General features: G+C 37.6%; 2 protein-coding genes and 1 pseudogene across 4 annotated transcripts; 2 read left to right on the top strand and 1 right to left on the bottom strand.

Moving 5' to 3' along the window:
* Positions 1 to 121: 121 nt before the first annotated feature.
* On the top strand, positions 122 to 12,000 carry LOC143879978 (putative proline transporter 2). The gene is made up of 8 exons (XM_077382716.1): positions 122 to 605; positions 767 to 808; positions 2,794 to 3,018; positions 3,565 to 3,659; positions 5,949 to 6,138; positions 9,631 to 9,755; positions 10,351 to 10,566; positions 11,432 to 12,000. Exons 1-8 carry the CDS (start codon positions 500 to 502, stop codon positions 11,810 to 11,812), a joined length of 1,380 nt encoding a protein of 459 aa, XP_077238831.1. The 5' UTR covers positions 122 to 499; the 3' UTR covers positions 11,813 to 12,000.
* Positions 12,001 to 13,603: 1,603 nt separating this feature from the next.
* Positions 13,604 to 14,549, top strand: SOUL-1 (SOUL heme-binding family protein). The gene has a single exon (XM_077382715.1). The coding sequence runs from the start codon at positions 13,787 to 13,789 to the stop codon at positions 14,399 to 14,401; it is 615 nt and encodes a 204-aa protein (XP_077238830.1). The 5' UTR covers positions 13,604 to 13,786; the 3' UTR covers positions 14,402 to 14,549.
* Positions 14,550 to 15,209: 660 nt separating this feature from the next.
* LOC143879977 (uncharacterized) lies at positions 15,210 to 20,563 on the bottom strand (annotated as a pseudogene). 2 transcript variants are annotated; one of them, XR_013251459.1, is made up of 2 exons: positions 20,406 to 20,563; positions 15,210 to 15,589 (listed from the first exon to the last, which is right to left on the bottom strand). The product of XR_013251459.1 is annotated as an uncharacterized LOC143879977, transcript variant X1 (transcript). The 2 variants fall into 2 exon arrangements; XR_013251460.1 differs by having other exon boundaries at positions 15,210 to 15,606; positions 20,406 to 20,533.
* Between the last annotated feature and the right edge of the window lie 554 nt (positions 20,564 to 21,117).

Here is a 21,117-nt window from a genome sequence, read left to right as displayed (position 1 = left end):
GGGGTGGGGACACACTACGTCATCGAAAAAGAAAAAAAACACAAAAAGGGAAATAGCCATTAAAGCACACTTGACGCTTTCAGGTGCAAGTGTGCACCCGTACGTTGCGGGTTTTAATAATAATAATCAGAAGTTTAAAAATAAACTAATAAATAATAAAATTAAAAAACAAGAATGAGAGTTATTGTCCAGCTTCAAATAATAAGATTAAAGATTGGATTCTGACTCCCTTGGAATCACACTTTAATTCCAAGTGCTGAAATGGAAACCATCAGAGTGAGAGTTATTGTCCAGCTTCAAATTCAATGAACAAACACTGATTAATCGAAATTTTAGGGTTGGTTATCCTCCTGTTTCAGAGCTGTTCTTTCCATATCAATTACTGAAGAAGGAGATATAAACCCTGGATTTGAGCTTTTTCAGAACCAAAGACGGAGAGAAGGACGAGGCCTCTTCTTCACTTCTACTTCAAGAAGAAGAAGAAGAAGAAGAAAAAGCCATGGAGATTGGGGAAGAGGGGAGGACGATTCGACGTGAAAAAAGCCACGTGGAGGAGAGATTAGGGCTCCAAATCTCTGATATTACCGATCATCAGATCAGCAACGGTATTTTCTTCTCTAAATTCTTGTTCCATCCACAATCTTTTTTAAAATCTTCGCTTTTTTTTTCTCTCTCTATTTTTTGAAGCTGTTATGAAGTTATTTCATTTTTCTTTCGGTTTTTGGACTGAGGATTGGTTTCTAAAGAGTAAAATGTTTTTTGTTAGGGCTCCAAGTCTCTGACGATACAGCTCACCAGATCAGCCATGGTATTTTTCTCTCTTTTCTTCTTAATCCATCCACAATCTTTTTTGTGTTCTTTGATTTATTTATTCTTCTCTCTCTCTCTCAGTTTTTATTTTTTATTTTTTTGAAGTTTTTTCAAAATTCTTTCATTTTCTTTTTCGATTTTTGGACTGAGGATTGGTTTATAGAGAGTAGCATTTTTTTTTGGGATGTAAAATACCAATTCTCGGCAGTTGTATTGCAATGGGAATGTGGAGAATTTGCCAACAAAGAAAGAAACTTATGTTTAAGGAGAGTCATGGTTCCTCTCGAATTGAACCGTTAGGAGGTCCCGTTGCCTTGAATCAACCTTTCTCCTTCTTTTCTATCTTTTTTTTTTGTTTATTTGTGTTACGGCCAATTAGGCATGCAACAGAGGATTGGTTTCTAGAGCGTATTTATTTATTTTTTTGCTTTAAAATACCAATTCCTGGTTATGTTGAATTAAGTAGAAAACAGAATAGAATCTAGGGAAATGTTATCAGCACAACCATATTTTGATATTTGCACAAACTGACTGTCCTTTCTTCTTTAGTTGGCCGGTGAGAGCTTTTTTGGGAAATGTAATAACCTTTTGACAGCTCTTTAAATACTAAAAGACAAGATGGGTTTGTGAAAATATCAAAATATGGTTGTGCTGATATCATTTCCCTAGAATCTATCTATTGTTTAATTTAGGAAATGATAAATGCGTCTCTTTTCATCACATGGGACACCCAACTGCAGTGTACGTGGCAATAAAATCCGTTGAATCTTTCTGACGTGAAGTACATCAGCCCCTCTGCAGTCATTGATACACTGCTGCTTGGTGTCCCAAGTGATGGAAAGGGGCGCATTTATCATTTCCCTTTAATTTTTGTTACCGTTTTTATAGTATATTTGAATACCTGCTTATGTAAGGCAGTTCTTTATTTGATTTTTTGCAATCCTTTTCTTCTTTAGTTCTTTGAGAGAAGCTGATTTCATTGAGTGAAATGGGTTTTATGCTGAGAAGCCCCCAAAAGGGAAACTAGAAATAGAGGAGTATCCTTTTTTCCTCAAATATTCGTAAATGTTTTTTTTTTTTATCATTTTCTCCTTTTTCCACCCCCCATAAGTGTAAGCCAGGTTGAAGTTTCTAATTTTTATTTTGTTTTCTTTCCCTTTTCTTTTCTTGATCCTAATCACGTAACAAGGAAATGTAGAAGAAAGGATAGTGTGACTGCTTGATTAGAGTTTTTGCAATTCCTTTTTTTTTGAAATGGAGTTTTTGCAATTTATTGTTCATTGAAAAGTTGATTCTGTTGAGTAGAATGAATTTTAAGTTGTAAAGTCCCAAAAATTTGGTTTGCAAGTTTTTTCTGTTCTTCTATTCAAAAATACTTTTCTTCCTTTATTTTTTAAAAAATCATTTCTTACACCATCTTTAAAGTGGAGGCAAGGGAAAACTTCTATGTTACTTCCTCTTTTATTTTTCTTGAATCTAAACCATGTTATGAGAAGTTTATGTTCGAAAAAAAAAAAAAAAAAAGATTACGAAAATGAAGTGTTATTTACTTATTTACTTTAGAAGTTTTTTTTTTGGTTCCTCAAACTTTAGAGGAAGCAAGTGGAAAATTCTGTTTTACCTTTTTTGACCAATATTAAAATTTGAAAGGTTCTCTTGGTGACCCATAGAGAGATAAGAATAAAACTGATGCTTGTTTTGCTTAAAACTTCAGGTTTTGTCCATAATTAAAAATTCCATGGGTGTTAGGAATTCACCATCAGGTGTTCTAAATCTTGCTTGCATAGCCATGTCCGTATAATAGCTTGTACTACAGGTGAATTCAATTTATGTTCCATTTTGTGTTGAACAGAGTATGTTTAGATCAGGGCCGGGCTCATATTTTTAAATGGTTGGACATATTAACTTCTTTTTTTTCTTTATTCTTAATTTCCTTTTCCTTTGGACTTTATTGATTTCCCTCCTTTTGTTTGGATTGATTAGATCCTTGGTATCAAGTGAGTTTCGTTCTCACTTCTGGTCTAAACAGTGCATATGTCTTGGGATATTCTGGCACCATCATGGTTCCTTTAGGCTGGATAGCCGGTACAGTCGGTTTAGTACTGGCTGCTGCTATATCACTCTATGCAAATGCTCTTCTTGCTCGTCTTCACGAAGTTGGCGGGAAAAGGCATATCAGATACCGGGATCTTGCTGGCCATATATATGGTATGTTAGTAACATTTTGAGTATTTTTTTTTCTTTTGCATTTGATATCAGGTCTTATTATGGGTAACTCTGATTTCTGTTTAACTTCCCATGGAGCAATCTATGATACACGCTTAAAATTGGATGGTTAATGTATTGGGCCACGGGATGCTTCTAGCTGTAGCTATAACCTCTATTAGTAAGTTAAATTCATATGTAATTTATGTTTTGCATATCTAATTTGCTATAGTCTTAATCTCAGGAAATGCATTGAAGTTATTGTATAAATAAGTTCAAGATCGTTATGTTCTTTCAATCTCAATCTTAATCAAACCAAAAAAATAAATAAATTCTGTCACACTTAACCATTGAGTTTGGTATCTTATGCAAGAATATACATTTGGATGTGCCATGTCCATGCTCATCTTTAATTGGCTCTATTTTCACATGAGCTTTTTATATATTGGGGTCTGTCTACTGTTTGGTTTCTTTCTATAGCAGAATTGCTTGGCATCCTAGTGCTCTTACGATTTTATTTCTTATGTTTTGATTTGATGTGTAGTGCAGGTAGGAAAATGTATTCTCTTACATGGGCATTGCAGTACATAAACCTATTCATGATCAACACTGGATTTATCATTTTGGCTGGGCAGGCTTTAAAGGTAAGATAAAATTAAAACATGTACTACATCTAGTTATCATTGAACTTATTTTGTGTGTGTGTGTGTGTGTGTGTGTGTGTCTATATATATATTATAAGTTATTAACAATTAACACTTCTGTTTCTCTGAATTCACTGCTAGAATGATTGAAATATGAAGGTAACATGAATCCATTACCTCTATGGTGGAATCAAGTCCACATTTTGAACTTATCTGTGGCAATTCATTCGGTAATTCCATTGGGACTAAATCTAAAAATTCAGAGGATTTCCTTGATTTATTGTGGCTATTCAAACATTGGTTTTTGCTAATCCATTAGAACCTCACTACCAATCAAAGAAAATACGATCCGTTGGTCATGGGTTCATGGCTAGCTAGCTTCTAATGGTCACATCAATAATAGCTATGGCGTAGCCTTTAGTAGCTAGCCGTTTCATGTTCTCTTTCCTAGGCTTTAGAATATTTCTTCGACCCTTGAGAAGAAAAGAATATGTGTTAGCATATTGATCATATTGCTCCTTTCAGTTAACATGGCCTTCCCAAAAGAATACGAGACACTATCATGGGTATCTATGGAGATAATTTTCAAAATGTGCAAATCACAACAGTAAAGTTGGATGGTACAATTTATCTTCCATGGTCGGAAGCAGGTTGAACAAAATAGAATTAGATCACTACATGTTGCTGGGCTGAATTACTCCACCCGATGAAGAAGAACATGGGAAGCATGTTGAGAAAAATAGAATTTTTGGCTTCCTGGCCACCGGACTGGCCTAATACTGAATATGAGATGAAATGTGTGCAGATTTTGGGAAGGATTGAGGTTCCGACCTTGATATTGTGTACTCTTTAGTTCAAAGTGATGCCGGAAGGAGGATTGTGATGCAATCTCAACCTATTCTGTCATTGGAGCATGCAAAATAGAAGCCCAAAGATGTAATTCATTGAACCCTCACCACTGTTATCCTGGCAAAAGCTTATGTAAGTACTTTGGTCTGTCTAGTTCCAAGACCTCTTGAGCCTACAAAACTAACGTCTATATCACTATAAAGTCCTGTCCATTCCAGTCTGTCCTCTCCGTTCCAAAAGAAATTCATTTATATCTTTTATAGTCTGTTAGCCACAACTTCTAGAACCTTATAAACCAAGAAATGATGGATCAGGATATTATATAAGGTGTTCTACCAAGAAGAAATGATTATCTAACTCGCCATGAAGCCAACGTTCCAACACCTGGTCGTAATCCCTTATGCTCAGCGCCTCGGCCGACCTTGTTTTGAGAGGTAAACCTAGGGTCTCAAAACCCACACCACCTTATGCCATTTATCTAACTCTTACGAGTAACATTCCATCTTCACCCAATTGAACATTCTTATGCACAACCTAACACGCCAACCCAAATGAATCTGATGAAGAATCCTCAACCAAGATGGTGTTTCATCATCATATTGCAAGTGGGTAACTTCCAAACAGCCCTTGCAAATAGTAAGGACTCTCAATAATCCCATAGAATTATTGCTGAGATTTTGTTGAGAATTTACAAGGGCGGTTAGATACTTGATTATTCTTCTTTTGAAAAACACTAAAGTTTACTAGCTTCTAACTCATTCCGAAATGAAATAATGCCAAAAATCGTAAAACCAGCAACATATTTGAGTAATATAGAAAAAGTTAGTCCAAACCAGTTCATTGACAAAACAAGCTATCTTCACCCAGTCTTATGCGCAACTAACACACTAACCCAACTGAATCTGATGAGGAGAATTGAAAACCAAGATGGTGTTACATCAACATATTGCAAGTGGGTAACTTCCAAACAGCCCTTGCAAATAATACGGACTCTCAATAATCCCATAGAATCATTGCTGAACTTTTGTTGGGAATTTGCAAGGGAGGTTATGTATTTGATGATTCTTCTTTTGAAAAATACTCTAGACTTTACTAGCTTCTAACTCGTTCCAAAATGGAATCATGTAAAAACATCTTAAAACCAGCAACATATTTGACTGAATCACAGAAACCAACGACTCTTTAATTCAATAGGTTTCTATTGATTATAGGCTGCATAGAAAAAGTTAGTACAAATCAGTTCATTGACAAAAAAATTATAAAGCGTAAAAGAAGACTAATTGGAGCAATTAACTCGATGAAATTCTTCATTGAATTTTTTACATGAAGGAATGACTTCTATAGTTGCAGTCCATTGAAAATTCAGCCACCATATGTTGTAATTTTGACCTTATTGGCTCTCAAACTTATCCTATACCCTTAACTGGTTTCCTTGTGCAGGCTATCTATGTTCTCTACAAGGATGATGGTGTTTTGAAGCTACCATACTGCATTGTAATTGCTGGGGCTGTTTGTGCCATCTTTGCCTTTGGGATACCACACTTATCAGCTTTGAGACTTTGGCTGGGATTTTCAACCTTCCTTAGCCTTATATATATCATTATAGCATTTGTGCTCTCACTTAGAGATGGTATCAACTCTTGCAACTCTGTCAAAGTTCTTTGTTTCAATTACCTGTTTTAATATTAGCAAATAATTTATGGTAATTGCAAAGTAGTGGTAGTAGTATTCAGAAACAACAGATAAAAGAGATCTAGAAGTGTCTCAGAGAAGAAAGAATAACATGTAAAATGGAAAAATGCCTAGGAGTTGAACATAGAGGGATGTTGATGTGATCGAGGGAAGGGAAATAGAAGATAGAGAGGAGAAAAGAGAAGAATAAGGTAACAAATCGATCTAAATAACACAAAAAATTGTGGGCTAGAACAAGTGTGTGGATGAGGGATTGGTAGTGCGACGTTTGTGCTTATCGGAACTTCCAATGGAGGTGGCTTTGTCGCTGGGAAAAGCAACATAATTGGCAAAATGCATCCGAAGTATTCCCCCAAATTCATGGCAGTGGAGAAAAAAAAAAACAAAAAAGGAGAAAAAAGAGAGATGAAGAGGATTCTAAATGGGGAATTAGCTGATTGGGGGTGCCCCTCCTGTAAATATTTCAATTTTAGCTGGATAGATAGATGCCGGAGATGTAGTCTGGAATCAAAGAATGGGACTCATCCTCCGGGTGAGAAATACAATAATATGCACCCCGGATTTGATCTTAATCAAGATGATCTTTGGCCCAACTCGGGGACAATGTCCATTATCTCTAAGGTAGGCTCTTCGGTCCTTTCCTTTTCCGGAGTCGAGGTGGAATCAAGACTATCGTCACTTAGATGTTGTCTAATTGGCAAAACAAAAGAGTCTGGATCTCCGGCCCTCTCTATATCGGCTAACGATAATCTTTATGATCTTTGGCGGTGGGCCAAAAGAATTTGGAACCTCCCTTGCCTCTCATGCCCTTGTCTGCTATCTGCGGACGAAGTTTTATTTATCTTCGAATCAGAACAAGAAGCTGCAGAGATCCTGGACAAAGGCAATGATTTGTGGAAAGATCGCCTCCACTCCCTCCTCCCTTGGTCCAAAGATTTCTCCCCTGGGCTGGAGGAATTTTGGGTCAGATTTTATGATATCCCTCTTCATGTTTGGGCCACATCAACAGATCAGGCCCTTGGTAATCTTTTTGGTCGAGTCCTAGAAGTAAAAATGGAAGGGAGCCATAATCAGTGTATGACCTTCGTCTCTGTTAAGATTCTTGCTCCGTGGTGGAAAATTTTACCACCCTCTGTTCAAATTCAAATTTCAGGACAAGCTTATACAATCGGAATTGAACCTTTGGGGAGTAGGGGACTATCGTCTCCGAATAAAGGATCACTCCTATCAGGCTCCGGCCCCTTGAATTTTGGCTCTCAAATTCCGGAAAATGGTGGAGCGTTGTTAAAGGTGGAGCTGAGCGAATGTGCGTGATAGTATTAAGCTAATGTTCGTTTTGTTAATTTGTTTTGGAAATTGATGGATGGTTTTTTGGAAGCTAAGAAGAATGAATTTTTTAATAGTTTATATGGATGATACACTTGTGGAATTTTAATTTTGTTTTTTGGAAGAAAGAACGGTTTGATGGAAGCCCGGGTGGGGGTTCCTAATATTGGAAGAGATATGGGTGCTTCTGGAAAATATATGGTGTTGGAAAATATATGGTGTTTCATCTGAAGAGTAAATGGTCATCGAATGTGCAGGAGTGATAGTCCCAATGCTACTTTCGTAAGTCAGGGTATGCCCTGACTTGCCCTTATAGATGCTATGTAATGTTACTAGGGACTTCTTGTCCCCTTTGTATCTTTCATGGTATCAATAAATATATGTCGCCTTTCAAAAAAAATATTAGCAAATAATTTAGCAAGAGGTAGTGATAAACTAATGTAGATTCTCAAACCAATTCTTTATACACTGTCAGCATTTTCTTTACCAGTCTGCTATTTTTCAGTTCACTCGTAAACAGTATAATTACCAGATGGGGCACAGATGTCTAGGATAGCTCAGAACCAGTGGGAGAATTGATCCCTTAATTTCTGTCTCCTCTTGATGAATGTATGAATTCATTATGCTCTATTTTTTTTAAAAAAATTTAAATTTCAGATATATGATTTTTGATCTTCACATGTCTGTTACTTGCCCACTTTTCAATGGAAGCAATAAAACGATGCATATCGTTGAACTGCCCAGCAGCCACAATTTTGCCAGTGTTTGGTGGTTGGTGGGTGTATATGATGCAATATCATCATTATATATTTCAAGTGGAATTCGCATTCCCAGAAACTGGTATTAGGGCATGCATTCTAGGTTGCTTTAAAAAATAAAGCCAGTGGATTGGACCAACATGAAAGCCCAATTAGGTAATGGGGTGCACTTAGGTGAGCTCCTATCGTTTGTAGGGTGGTGTAATTTGGAGAAATGAATTGGTAATCAAGGAAATGCAGCTATGCATAATAGTTCTGATTTAACATGAGCAAACATTGACAACAATAATAGAAAAACTAGTGATTAATTTTTTTTTAGCAATGTATAAATACTGTGAAATTAAGGTAAAGAAGGCACTGAGTCGAGGATAAAAATCCACGGCTCCTGAAGTAGGGAATCTTGTCCCACAACTGTCTCACTTAACAGCAATCGAATTAACTCTTTTGTAGATTATAAGCTAGTAACTGTCTCACTTAACAGTAATCTTCTTGAAACATTGATACAGTTTGGAGAACTATCGATGTGAATTCCTAGTGCCACACAAGCAGTCTATTTGGATATATTTGAGAAGGAATCTCCATTTTTATGCGTGTCTTATATTCATATTTAATATAGTATACTTTAATACATAATATAATTGGATGGACATGATGGCGTGCCAGATTTCATAAATTGCTATGTTTTGATACATATACATGCCAGTCTCGAACTTACTTAGGTCCAAAGTCCTGTTAGATCATTGCTAGAGTTAATATTTTTTGGCTTTGTCATCTTTTGTGTCTTCAATAAATGTAAGCATTAATCCCATGTAGTTCGAGATATTAATGAATAACAATAGGGAATACTGTGAACATAAGATTGAGAAGAGAGGGAGGGCAGGAGAGAGAAGTCTTAGGTGCCTCTGGGATAAGGTACTTGTCATTGTTGACCATTTAATATAAAAATGGACCAGAGGATCACAAAGTCTTCGGTGTCATCAATAACAGTTAGGCCCTGTTCGTTTAAGATTATGAAAACTGATTGTGAGTGCTAAACCAATTATTGGACTCAAATTTAAATGTAATTGTGACTCCATTAATCGGTTTAGCACTCACAATTGGTTTTCATAATCTTAAACGAACATGGCCTTAGTATGCTTAACGGATTATGTCAGATGTGCTACAGCCTTCTGTGAACTAATACTAAGGGTTTAAGAACCCAGGACCCAATGTAGCAATGTCCCTCTCCACAAGCAAGAAACATGCTTAGCCTGCTCCATTTGTTTTTCCTGGGTATATTGTTACTACTGGCATTTTAAGTCTTAGAAATGCTTCTAATTTCCGTATTTTGTGATTTTGTCTTTTAGGAATGAATAATCCAGGTAGAGATTACAACATCCCTGGATCAAAAGCAAGCAATATCTTCAGCTCCATTGGTGCAGCTGCAAATCTTGTTTTTGCATACAATACAGGAATGCTTCCAGAGATACAGGTAAGCAAAGCAGGCCACTTAAATGCTTGCCCCTACAGACGAAATAGTGATCATTTTCCCAATTGGCCTCTAAACTTATAGATTGCAATGATTTTCTTTCTTTTGTTTTAAATGATAAATAATCGACCTGCTTGGACATCATACATGTGTTTTATTGATCTAGCTCAGAATTGGAGATTGAATCGTGTTTTTTCTTTCCACAATTTTCCAGACAATCCCAAGAAACACGTTTCTGTTGTTTGGTACTAAGCCTGGAAAGGGAATTTTTTTCCAGTAGTAGTAACTGAAGAAACAGAATTAAATTTCGTCAGTGAGAATATGGAAATTTTTTCCTTTCTAAACTTTTCCAAACTTCTCTTGCAATTTGAACAAGGCCTTAGATTTTTTTTGAAATTGTCAAGTAACCTGAATTCTTCATGGCGTGTAATGTCCGTTGATTTCCACATCTACTACTCATATCAAGTGGTCAAAATCTCAGCATCTTCTTACTACCTGTGAAATAGCTGTAGCTTTTCCAAAAAAATGCGAAGAGTTCGTTCATCTATGGATTTGTTTGCCATTAACCTTCACTTATTTGACCTTATTCTTTTTACAGGCAACGGTCAAACCTCCTTTTGTTCAGAACATGCAGAAAGCACTCTACTTTCAGTTCACAATTGGAGCTTTACCATTTTTTGCTGTTATTTTTATGGGGTATTGGGCTTATGGGTCTTCAACGTCGTCCTATCTCCTCAACAGTGTCACTGGTCCACATTGGGTAAAGACAGTGGGCAACATCGCGGCCTTTCTTCAGATAGTCATCGCTTTGCATGTACTTCCAAATCCTTCTCTATTTTCAGGATTGAAAACTATAACATGGGGATATGACTGACCTTATTCTTTCTGATATTTCAAGAAATCACCATATTACTCTTGGAAGTTGCATAATGATGTTGCTGTTAGTTTAAAGTCGTGTTTCATGTTCTGGTCACTTACAATATTCCATCAAGTCAAAAAATGGATAGATTGTGCATCTTAATGATTATTCAATTGTTATGTTCATTGAGTTCCTAGCAAACTAAATGAAAACCCTGTTACCAATTCTTTCAAATGGAAATGATCCTCACAACAATTTTCATGACTGTAATTTAGTCATAATCTATGTGCGAGTGGATCCATGATCACTGGTTTGAGTCTTTTCTGACCGGTTGCACCAGGTCCATCTTAAACATGTATTTTTTGTTTCTCCAATTGGTGAAACAAAATAAAGACCGCTGATATAGCCCTGCGTATCTTGGGTCCAGGAAGACTTCGAACATCAAAATTAACATTCAGTCATTAACTATTGATTTTTCTCGATGTGTTGAAATCTATATTACTTGGATTCTTCTGAATCGGTGTAGTATCCGTCTCGGACACATGTCAGATTCCAATACTTTAGGATTCTTTGCAACACTTCTTGATATCTTTAATCTATACATTTCTAAATACTACAACAAACTTACAGTAATCACATGTTTTGAGTTTTATCTATCCTAATAGTAAGTTTTTTATATGAAAATAAAACATTATATTTACTTAACCTACCATTTTATCATGTAAAAAATTAAAATTAGCCGAATCTACAAATCCTTTTCAATAAATGTGTTACATCTTCATTGCCATGCTAACATTTGATGCCTTTATGGTTTGTGCAGATATTTGCAAGTCCAATGTACGAATACTTGGATACACAGTATGGAAGAGGCAAAGGAAGTGCATTTTCTTTCCACAACCTCTCATTCAGAGTCCTTGTAAGAGGAGGTTACCTAACTGTAAATACATTTGTGGCAGCTCTGCTGCCATTCCTTGGAGACTTCATGAGCCTTACGGGGGCCTTAAGCACGTTCCCTCTCACGTTCGTTCTTGCAAATCACATGTACTTAATGGTGAAGAGAAATAAGCTAACAACATTGCAAAAGGCTTGGCACTGGTTGAATGTGTGTGGGTTCAGTTGCTTGGCGGCAGTGGCGGCAGTTGCTGCCTTGAGGCTCATCAGTGTAGATTCTAAAACTTATCATTTCTTTGCTGATCTTTAATTTTATTGCTTATGGTGTAATCTTTGAGGTCATATGCTTTATTCAGTCTCAAGCTAGTATCCATTAAAACAATGTTCTATACACCCATTTCCTTCTTTGAAGGATTTGCTGAGGGGAAACAATAATGAAAAAGGAAATGGTTTTCAAAGCAATTAAGACATATACATATGAGTTAAGATTGTTGATTATAGCATGCCTGTGTTGCTGTGGTTTCACTCCATGCTTTACTGTGAGTGATGCTTTAAATTCGAAAATAATGACTGATCAAAAGGAAAAGCAAAAATTACAAGGGGACATCCTAAGCCCCTAATTGTATTTTCAGAGAAGGATTGCCATGATTTAAATTGAAAAAGGGTACTGATTTAAAGGAAAAGCAAAGATTACAAGTGCACATCAATAGGCGAGGCACCCAGGAATAAAAATGTTTGGCAGCCATGAAAAAATATTCTATGGAATATTAGTGGGGTCAGTTGTGAGCATGGTTTTAAATTTTGACAGAAATCGAAATCGGTAATACCCAAACCTTACATTATTTCGACTGAAAATTTTGAATTTCACCAAAAAATCTGGATTTTATTCCTTATTTAATATTTTCCCGAAATTTCAGCTGGAATTACCGAAATTCGGCCGAAATTTTGTACAAGATAAAATATTAGTTTATTTGATTTCGTTGGATGTCTGCCGGATTTTGGTTTCGGTGAGGACAGAAAAGCATTCCAAAACCGAAATCTGAAACCATGGTTGTGAGAGATGGGAGGGTGGGAGTGACAGGAGCATAAAAAGCCACCCCTGAAAAACAGGAAAAAAAAAACAATTTGAACTAGAGCATTTTTTTCACTGTTTTCAGGGATTTCTCATGCTCTCTCTAGTCCTTCACTCTCAAGTTTCTCCCTCACCCTCGGCATCTATCTTGCAATTGGGCCAACGAATATTCCATGGAATAATTTTTCATGGTTGCCAAACATGCCCAAAAGCAATCTAGTGGCTCCCAATTTGGCAAGGCCATTGGCCCAAGTTGTTAGCTGTAATTATAAAGTGTTCTCTTCCACATTCATATTTAGGAAGGAATTGCCCATTCAAATCTTAACATCTCATTTCTCGAAGAAGGAAGAAGTTGCAAGTGTTGGAGAACATCAGATATCATCGGATTGTGTATGATAGCTTGGGTATTTTGGATAGATTAGGCAACTCAGTTAGATTAGATTAAATAAAGATTGTTCTTTCTCAGTCTATCTTGTCTTCTCATGTTTATCCTAAGTGCTCTATATAATCACAGTTTAGGATTGATTGTAATCACCGAATATCAATGGAGATTTCATTTCTTATTAGCAAGTTGCTCTTAAAATCCTGTGGTTTTCTTAAGGTAGCTTGTGTTCATTTAAGTCTAACAAGAAACACACAAACTAAGGTTTATGTCTAATAGATCGTTGGGCATATTCAATAAGATCTTTAACACATGAACGGTTTAGACCATTTTGAAATCTTGTGGATGGGTCCAATCAAGGCGTGTCTTACAAGTGTCTCAAATGGGTACATCTCATTGTATCAGCCTCCATTTTCTAATTGGGAAATGATATATTCACCCTTTTTCTTCCTCGGGTCACCCCTTTGTAGTGTAAAAGGGTAGCCATGAATACACTAGAGGAGGCTAGCCCAGGGAAGAAAACAGGGTGACTTTATCAATTCCCTTTCAAATTTGTGTCAACCCCTTACTTTCCCCAATTAAACAAGTTTAAATGGGTGGGCTTGAGCCCCTATTTCAGTTGGAAGAAGCTTTGTGGCGCGTAAACGTGGAGTAACTAACTCCACAAACTATCCTCCACTTCCTACCACTCGTTCAAAACACTTCTCTATTCAAAAATCAAAGAGAAAGAAACAAACCCAACAAGAAATCTCACACCACCCATATTGATCTCTAACCTCTCTCTCCATTTCCCCTCTGACTCTTCATCTCCCTCTCTACAACTGCAAAAAATGGGCACTGTATTTGGAAAAGTAGACGTCGAAACCCCGAAATTCGAAGTCCTCCAAACCACCCAGGATTACGAAATCCGAAACTACTCTCCATCGATCATAGCCGAAGTCACCTACGACCCGTCGGAGCTCCGAGGCAATCGAGATGGTGGCTTTACCATTCTCGCCAATTACATCGGCGTTCTAGGCCAACCGCAAAACAAAAAACCCGAGAAAATTGCCATGACAGCACCAGTCATAACCAAAACAGCAGATGATACTAGTGAAAAGATTGCCATGACTGCTCCAGTTATCACTCAAGGCAATGGTGGAAGTGAGAAGAAGATGGTGACAATGCAGTTTGTATTGCCAGGAAAGTATAAGAGAATTGAGGAAGTTCCTGCGCCGATGGACGAGAGGGTGGTTATAGGAGAGGAGGGTGAGAGGAAATATGGGGTGGTGAGATTTAGTGGGGTGGCAAGTGATGAAGTGGTGGAGGAGAGGGTGGAGAGGTTGAAGAAGAGTTTGGAGAGAGATGGGTTTAAGGTTGTTGGGAAGTTCTTGCTGGCAAGGTATAATCCTCCTTGGACTTTGCCAGTTTTCAGGACTAATGAGATCATGCTCCCTGTTGAGTGAAGTGGAACTGGATACATGGATTTACTGTTTTTCTTGTATTTTCTTTTACAAATAAGAGTTGGGAAGAATCTTTGTATGTTTTTTTGCTGTTTTTGTTTATACTCTATGAAGGTTTTTATTAGAAGATGGATCAAGTGATTTAGAAGGAGATAGTGAAGTCGAACTTTCAATTGGTATGGAGATAAAAATTGAGGACGATACTGCAAATCATAGATAACTTGTTAGATGATTTATGTGAGGTTATGCTGTGAGTCGATTGATTTGGAAAGCGATCATAGTAATCAGATATATAATCAGATATCTAATCTAAGTAATTTCCAGGCAATGACGCGGATAGCCAGACTGGGATAGTTCCTGATAACCCTTATAATCTTAACTCTTCAACTGGCAGCTTTAGCCTACTTCCCATTTTGACAAGCCCGGGGAAATGAAAATCTACATTTAACATTTAGAAAAAAAAAAAAACATCTACATTGCATGGGGCTTTGACACTGAGAAAAAGTGAAATGCAGATAGCAATTGTCAATCCATTTTGAGGAAAGTAAGGGCGTGTTCTTTAACCCTTCTTGGAAGCACTTCTGTACTTTTTTCGCTGTGGATAATGGAAAAAAAAAGGAAAATGATGTCAGGCAAAACCAACCCATTCCACCCGTTTCTGTAATTTTGAGCAGGAATTGACAGTTATTGCAATGAATTCCCAAAGTGAAGCAGAGTCTTGCTAGCAATTCCGTTCCACCCATTTCGCCGGGTCTAACAAAATGGAGAACGAAAAGCATTGAACATAACCTAAAGAGCTGAACACAACAGCTCCAAAAAGAAATTCCACTTCATTTAATCAAAATTTAGAAGTAACACAAACCCCGTAATCGAACAACATAAGCAAGTCATCATCCAAAAGACGAGAGATTAATGTATAGTACAAGCCATAAGAGCAGTGATTTCCAGATAAACCTCATCCAGACACCAACTTTATAACAATGGTGATGGCATTGAGAGCTATAAGGGGCAGTCTCAAGTATTGGGTTGCATATATGAGCCCCACGACCTGTCCCTTAAGCGACTTTGCCCTGCCTCCTTGAACTTCAGAAAAGCTCCAACCTCGGGGAGCAAGAAACCGATCCTCATTCAGTATCGCCAATGCATTTGCAAGTAGCAGAAAGCCTTCAAGCAGTGTCCACAAACCCATTTCTGCACAATAGGGGTCACTAGTTCAATTCAGAAATTAACTTTCAAACAGAAGTAATTTCATATTAGCTAATTAAAAGTTGAATTTCAGTTAGCAGTATAGCAACAGAAAGCTTGGCTGAGTATAATGGTCGAATAAAAAGGACACATCAAACACGAGTACAAAGTAAAAATGAACGCCTGTTTAGTAGAATCAAAACAGACAATCAACAAGACGGCTCAAACATGTAAAAGAGAATACAACACTGAGTTGAAGTGCCATTTCAAGAAAAAAGAAAGAAAGAAAACAGCGAGTTGCAGTGCAAAGAAAACCCCCCTCTTCAACAGAAGATGAAGGCACAACAGATGCTCTTTTTCAGGCATATGCCTCTTGATAAGGCTATTGTACCTACGTGACATGAAACTATGTTCACCATCTCAAAATTCATCCCAAGACACGATCATGTGTATTGGCAGCAAGAACCAATAATTGAGGGTGGACTAGCATGACAAAAATGAGGCAAATACAGCCCACATGTTCAATGCCGTATGACCACTACAAATATAAGATAGAAAGCCAAAAAAAAAAAACCATTTTAGGTAGAAACCAAAAATAACATACAACTATAAGGTTCCCTAGTCATCAACTGAGCAGAGATACACATTTTGCACATGATGTTGTATGGCATCAACCCGCAATGGAGATCCGTAATGGCCAAAGCTGGGTGAACGTCCAATGCACCATTACAGGAGCGACAACAAAAACTTTGTCAAAATGCTAGAAGACTCCCAGCCACTTGCCTGTCTTCATCAGTCACTAAGGTCACTGGCATGAAAGGAAGGCAAAGATTTTGTAGGGTCTTTCTCTAACAACTCTTTTCTTGTTAGCCAGACTGGTCTCAACTCTCAAGTACTTTAACATTTAAACCTCATTGGCACTGTTGAAGGGTAGAGGCATCATTTCTTTTGTTTTGCCTTAGATAGGTTCTTTTTTTCTTTTTTACCATTATAACTATCCATCTAACTAGGGGGAAATGATGTACTTGCATAGCTCTCCCCTTTTATAGTAGAAGAAAATGATTAAAGCAAATTCTCTGGCTAGAAGGATGGCTACGATTAAAAAGAAAAGCACACTTTAAAGAAAAATAATAAATGACACTGAGACTTTCCCTTAAGATAGAGTTTTTTTTTTTTTTCCCCTTCTAAACAAGAATCATTAAAAAACAAGTCATTACAGCAGAACAACACTACCAACGCCCTTTTTCACAAGGGAGCCCGCCAAGCTATTAGCACTACGATGTGTGGTGGACCCGGAAAAAACCCCTACAATTATCATATAAATTCTTGATTTAATTGACAATACAAGTAAACCACCATGGTCCCAACGAAGGGCCCCTAATCCAAGCAATCATGTTGGAGGAATCGTCCTCCACCAGTTAATGCTTCATGTAAAAAAAGACTAAGCATATAATCAGAAACCAATCAATATAGCATGAGCTTCAGTCTCGCTAAGAGTCACATCTACCAATTGACCCCGAGACGGCCAAAACAAGCTCCCCCACCCTCCGGACCGGGATTACCCAAAGAAATACCATCAAAGTCAAGCGTTACGATCTGGAGGGGTCCACGCAGGACTGCACTTAGCCTTAGGAACCTGATCAGAAATAATGGAATCCCAGTTCCACAAAATGTCACTAAGGAACAGCTCGAAAATTCCTTCCTCTCTTGCCCATGATAAAACTCCTTCCCCCTAGAGATAGAGCATGAATGTCCATCATAGTATCATGCCCAGCTTGTCAACTGGAAGTAGGGGCACATTCTACCAACAGCCTTTGTTAAAAATGTTAGTCATTTGCAGTTCAGACTTCACATTTGAAGCAGAGATTTCTTAGGGTGTGTTCGGCAACTATCTATTTGCACGATTCTCCTCCTTTTTAGGTGCGTGGAATGAAAATTCCTAAAAAATCTCAAAAATTTTGTTCGGTAATCTGACCCGCTAAGGTCCGTTTCTAATTTTTTGCCTTTTCTTAGACTTACAGCCACGATTCTACAAAGCGACTAATTGTCGCTTCCCAGATTCTCATGAATCTGTTTCTCGCCCGGATAATTAGGCGAGAATGAGAAGCCTTGCCGAACACGTCCTTAATAGTCACATGATCCTCCCTCACATAATGACAGTAAACTACTATCCACTTTGTTCATTCATGGAAAATAGGGTTATTGACCATGTAAATCGTAACTCGATGGCCACAGTGCATCTTCATAGGAACTTGAACATGCACTCTTATCTCTCCCATAAGCTTCTTTGATCACATTACCTCATTGGCCATGTGTAAAATCAATTCATACAGTAGATCTGGCAACTAAACTTTGTTGTTATGAATGCAACTCCCTAAAAGGACCGACTGTAAAGATTCTAGAGTGCTCTCAGAGGAGCCAATCACCTAGACATCAACACATGTACCGAAATATGGACCTTCCACAATGCCTCCTGCAAATGCACAAACTCATATAAAAGGTCTCCTGATGAGAACCTTGTTGCAGATTAGTGTCCAATAGACTGGATGCCCTATCTTACAAAAGCAATCCAGCTTCCTTTACCGATTTTTTCTAAACCAATGAGGTGAGTAAGCTATGCCCGCTGCAACATAACGCAAGCTAGGGGGCTCATCACCAGCCCAATCAAACCTAATCCTGTCGATTAGCTACTCTAAGACTCATCATGCTACCAACCAATGGCTAAAAGGGATTTCGTTTCCACCCACATAAACTAAAGTACTCATTTTCAGTATTTCTCTGTCAAGATAGAGACTCCACAGATATCAATGTCAACCCTTCATCACCACCACTGCCTCAACAAGTAAAGTTAGGGGTCTTGATTTGAGTCATCCATAATCTTTTCCTTTTTTTTCTTGAATAGATATCATCCATAATCTATGACCTCCCAAAAAGTATCAAATGGTCCATGATTTTGTTCCACCTTACCATCCAAGAAATCTATAGAATTCAATTTCATTAGATTACTCAGCAGCTGCATCTAAATCTATTGTGATAGCTTCTCGATTAAATTCAATCCTTGAACCTTACAGTGGCTACTTAGTCCCCAGTCTCCATGGATTCAAATCAAGATGCAGAGTTGAGGCTAATTTCTTTTTCTTCCTAATGTTACCACGAAAACTTTATTACAGAAAACCAGAAAGACAACAAAAAATGTGACAAGATGTCCCCAAAAAAATATCAGTACATCATCAAGTTCACAAAGACATAGAAAAATAATTTATGTGAGAAGTCTCTACAGACTCACTTTCTCCCTCATTTTTCTTATTCTTCCATGGAGATCGGTATCTATTGAACATGGTATCAGAACCTAGGGTTCTAATTCCCAAGTAGCGCAACAACAACTTTTCTTTTGTCACCTTCTTCTTCTTTTTTTTCGTTTTTTACCCTAACCTCCTCTTTCCCCAACCCAACAAGGCCGAACATTAATGAATCATTTGAAAATAAGTTCTTTCTTCATATTCTGATAAAGTTCTTGTCCTCTCTATGTTATCAAAGATATCTATCTTGGCTGGTACTTCTTATTTCTTCTGAAATTTCCTTTTAGAGAATTGTCGCTTCCATCCTTTAGTTTATGCTTCAACATTTCAAATTTGGATGAGACTTGGAATCTCTTTCGGCCTTCTACTTGAAAATCCTCTCACCAATCTTCCACGACATGCTCAAACATTGGTCTCTTACCAAACAATATCAATTTTAAAAGGGCTTGAGCCACATGTCCAACTCATAGTTCAAGACTAACCAGATTATGATTGGATGTTGCTTTTTAGAAAACCACAAATAATTGATTAGTGTAATCTGCATTATACCGGAGCTTCTTGGCTATTGGCCCCATGCATAGCATACCTCTCTCTCTCTCTCTCTCTCTCTCTCTCTCTCTAGAGGACAACCAACCAACTCATGTCTCATGAAAAAATCAGAAAAATTTCCCATACATTATGTTATTCGGCTTCTATTATTCTCACACGTGAATTGAATTGTATTAAAGTCTGCTCCTATGCACTATGGTCCAGACCAAAGTCCAAAATCTCCTAATAGTTCTCAGGTCAATGACTCCATAAACTCCCATTACAATGACTAAAAGCTATCCTCCATATTTTTCAAAAAAAAAAAAAGAGACATTAAATCCATCCCTCCAGGCCTTCGCAATGAATTCTTGACTTCTTCCATCCAAAAAAGGAAAAACAAACAAGCAAAGAATTGTTGATTCTGATCAGAGCATCGATATTTATTGATTTAAAACTTGAATTCAACATGGAATCCAGCAGATCTTTATATCAGTATCTCGAAAAATGATGGTAATCTCAGTACTCAGATTCTTGTGATTTCAAATAGGCACTTCAAAGTTGTCAAGAAGAACTGATTTAGCCCACAAATCGTATGTAACAATAGGAACAGATTTCATATACAGATTTTCCCCTTCACTCGATTGCAATATTTTGGACAGTAAAAATATAAAAAAAAACATAACCAATTGAACTAAAACTTGCAACGTGTTATACAATAGACATCTAAAAACCCTAATTAGCAAAAGATCATAACAAAAGATTGGATACCAGGAAGAACTCTAAACCCTAACCGAATATCAGAACAGCATTTCTACAATGAAAATCCTCAGTAAGTGCAACAAAAAGTCCATAAAAATTAAAACCCTAAACAGCCATTTCTTAAGAAAATTAGGGAAAAAAATAGTCTCAATCTGAATAAAGATCGTAAGGCAAAAGATCTCAGCAAAGAGAAGACAAGATAGTCGAAGATTAAATGGAAAACTGAAACAACATACTTCAATTTTCTGAAGATTTGATTTTCCTCGCTTTCCTCGCTCGTAATTTCTGCAACTTTTCCAAGATGGAAACGTAATCTGAAGCGTGAAGAAAACGCAGGAAGTTTTCCCCCAAATCGAAAATGTCATCTAAAAGTAGGGCTGCAACTTGCGTAGGCCTGGCAAACGGGTGGGCCGGGCCGGGTTTGACCCGACCCGTACGGGTCCGGGTGAAACGGGCACGGGTCACTAATCTTGGACCGCACACGGTCCGTACGGGCCGGGTCACCCGGTTTTTGGACATAATTTCTGTTATTTTTTTCCTGTTTTTAATTTTTATGCCCACACAGCAACACTATAATAGGATGATCCAAACCGTCCATGTGATGGGTTGGGGACCAAGCTTCTCCCACTAGGTCCCACATTTGAATGATCTGAACCGTCCATTCAATCAGATTGTGCAAATTTTAATCCGGTTCAAATGAAAATTTTTCAAGAATCTGCACATTTTTAATAGGGTAATGATAAATTCGCACCCCTGCACTACGCATGTGCACCCGCGGGTCCACCCGGCCCGGATCTTTTTTCACATCACCCGTACGGGCCGGGTGAAAGTTTCTACGGGTCATATTATTGTGACCTGGACCCAGAATTTACGGGCGGGCCGGGTGGACCTGCGTGTCCGGGTCACTTTTGCCCAGTCTAAACTTGGGTCGGGTTTTACCAGCATCGA

Source organism: Tasmannia lanceolata, unplaced genomic scaffold, assembly GCF_043159265.1.
Source record: "Tasmannia lanceolata isolate RefF3 unplaced genomic scaffold, GAP_Taslan_0.1 ptg000006l, whole genome shotgun sequence".
Classification (NCBI taxonomy): domain Eukaryota; kingdom Viridiplantae; phylum Streptophyta; class Magnoliopsida; order Canellales; family Winteraceae; genus Tasmannia; species Tasmannia lanceolata.
Note: the sequence above shows the minus strand (reverse complement) of the source record. Positions and strands in the feature narration are given on the sequence as shown.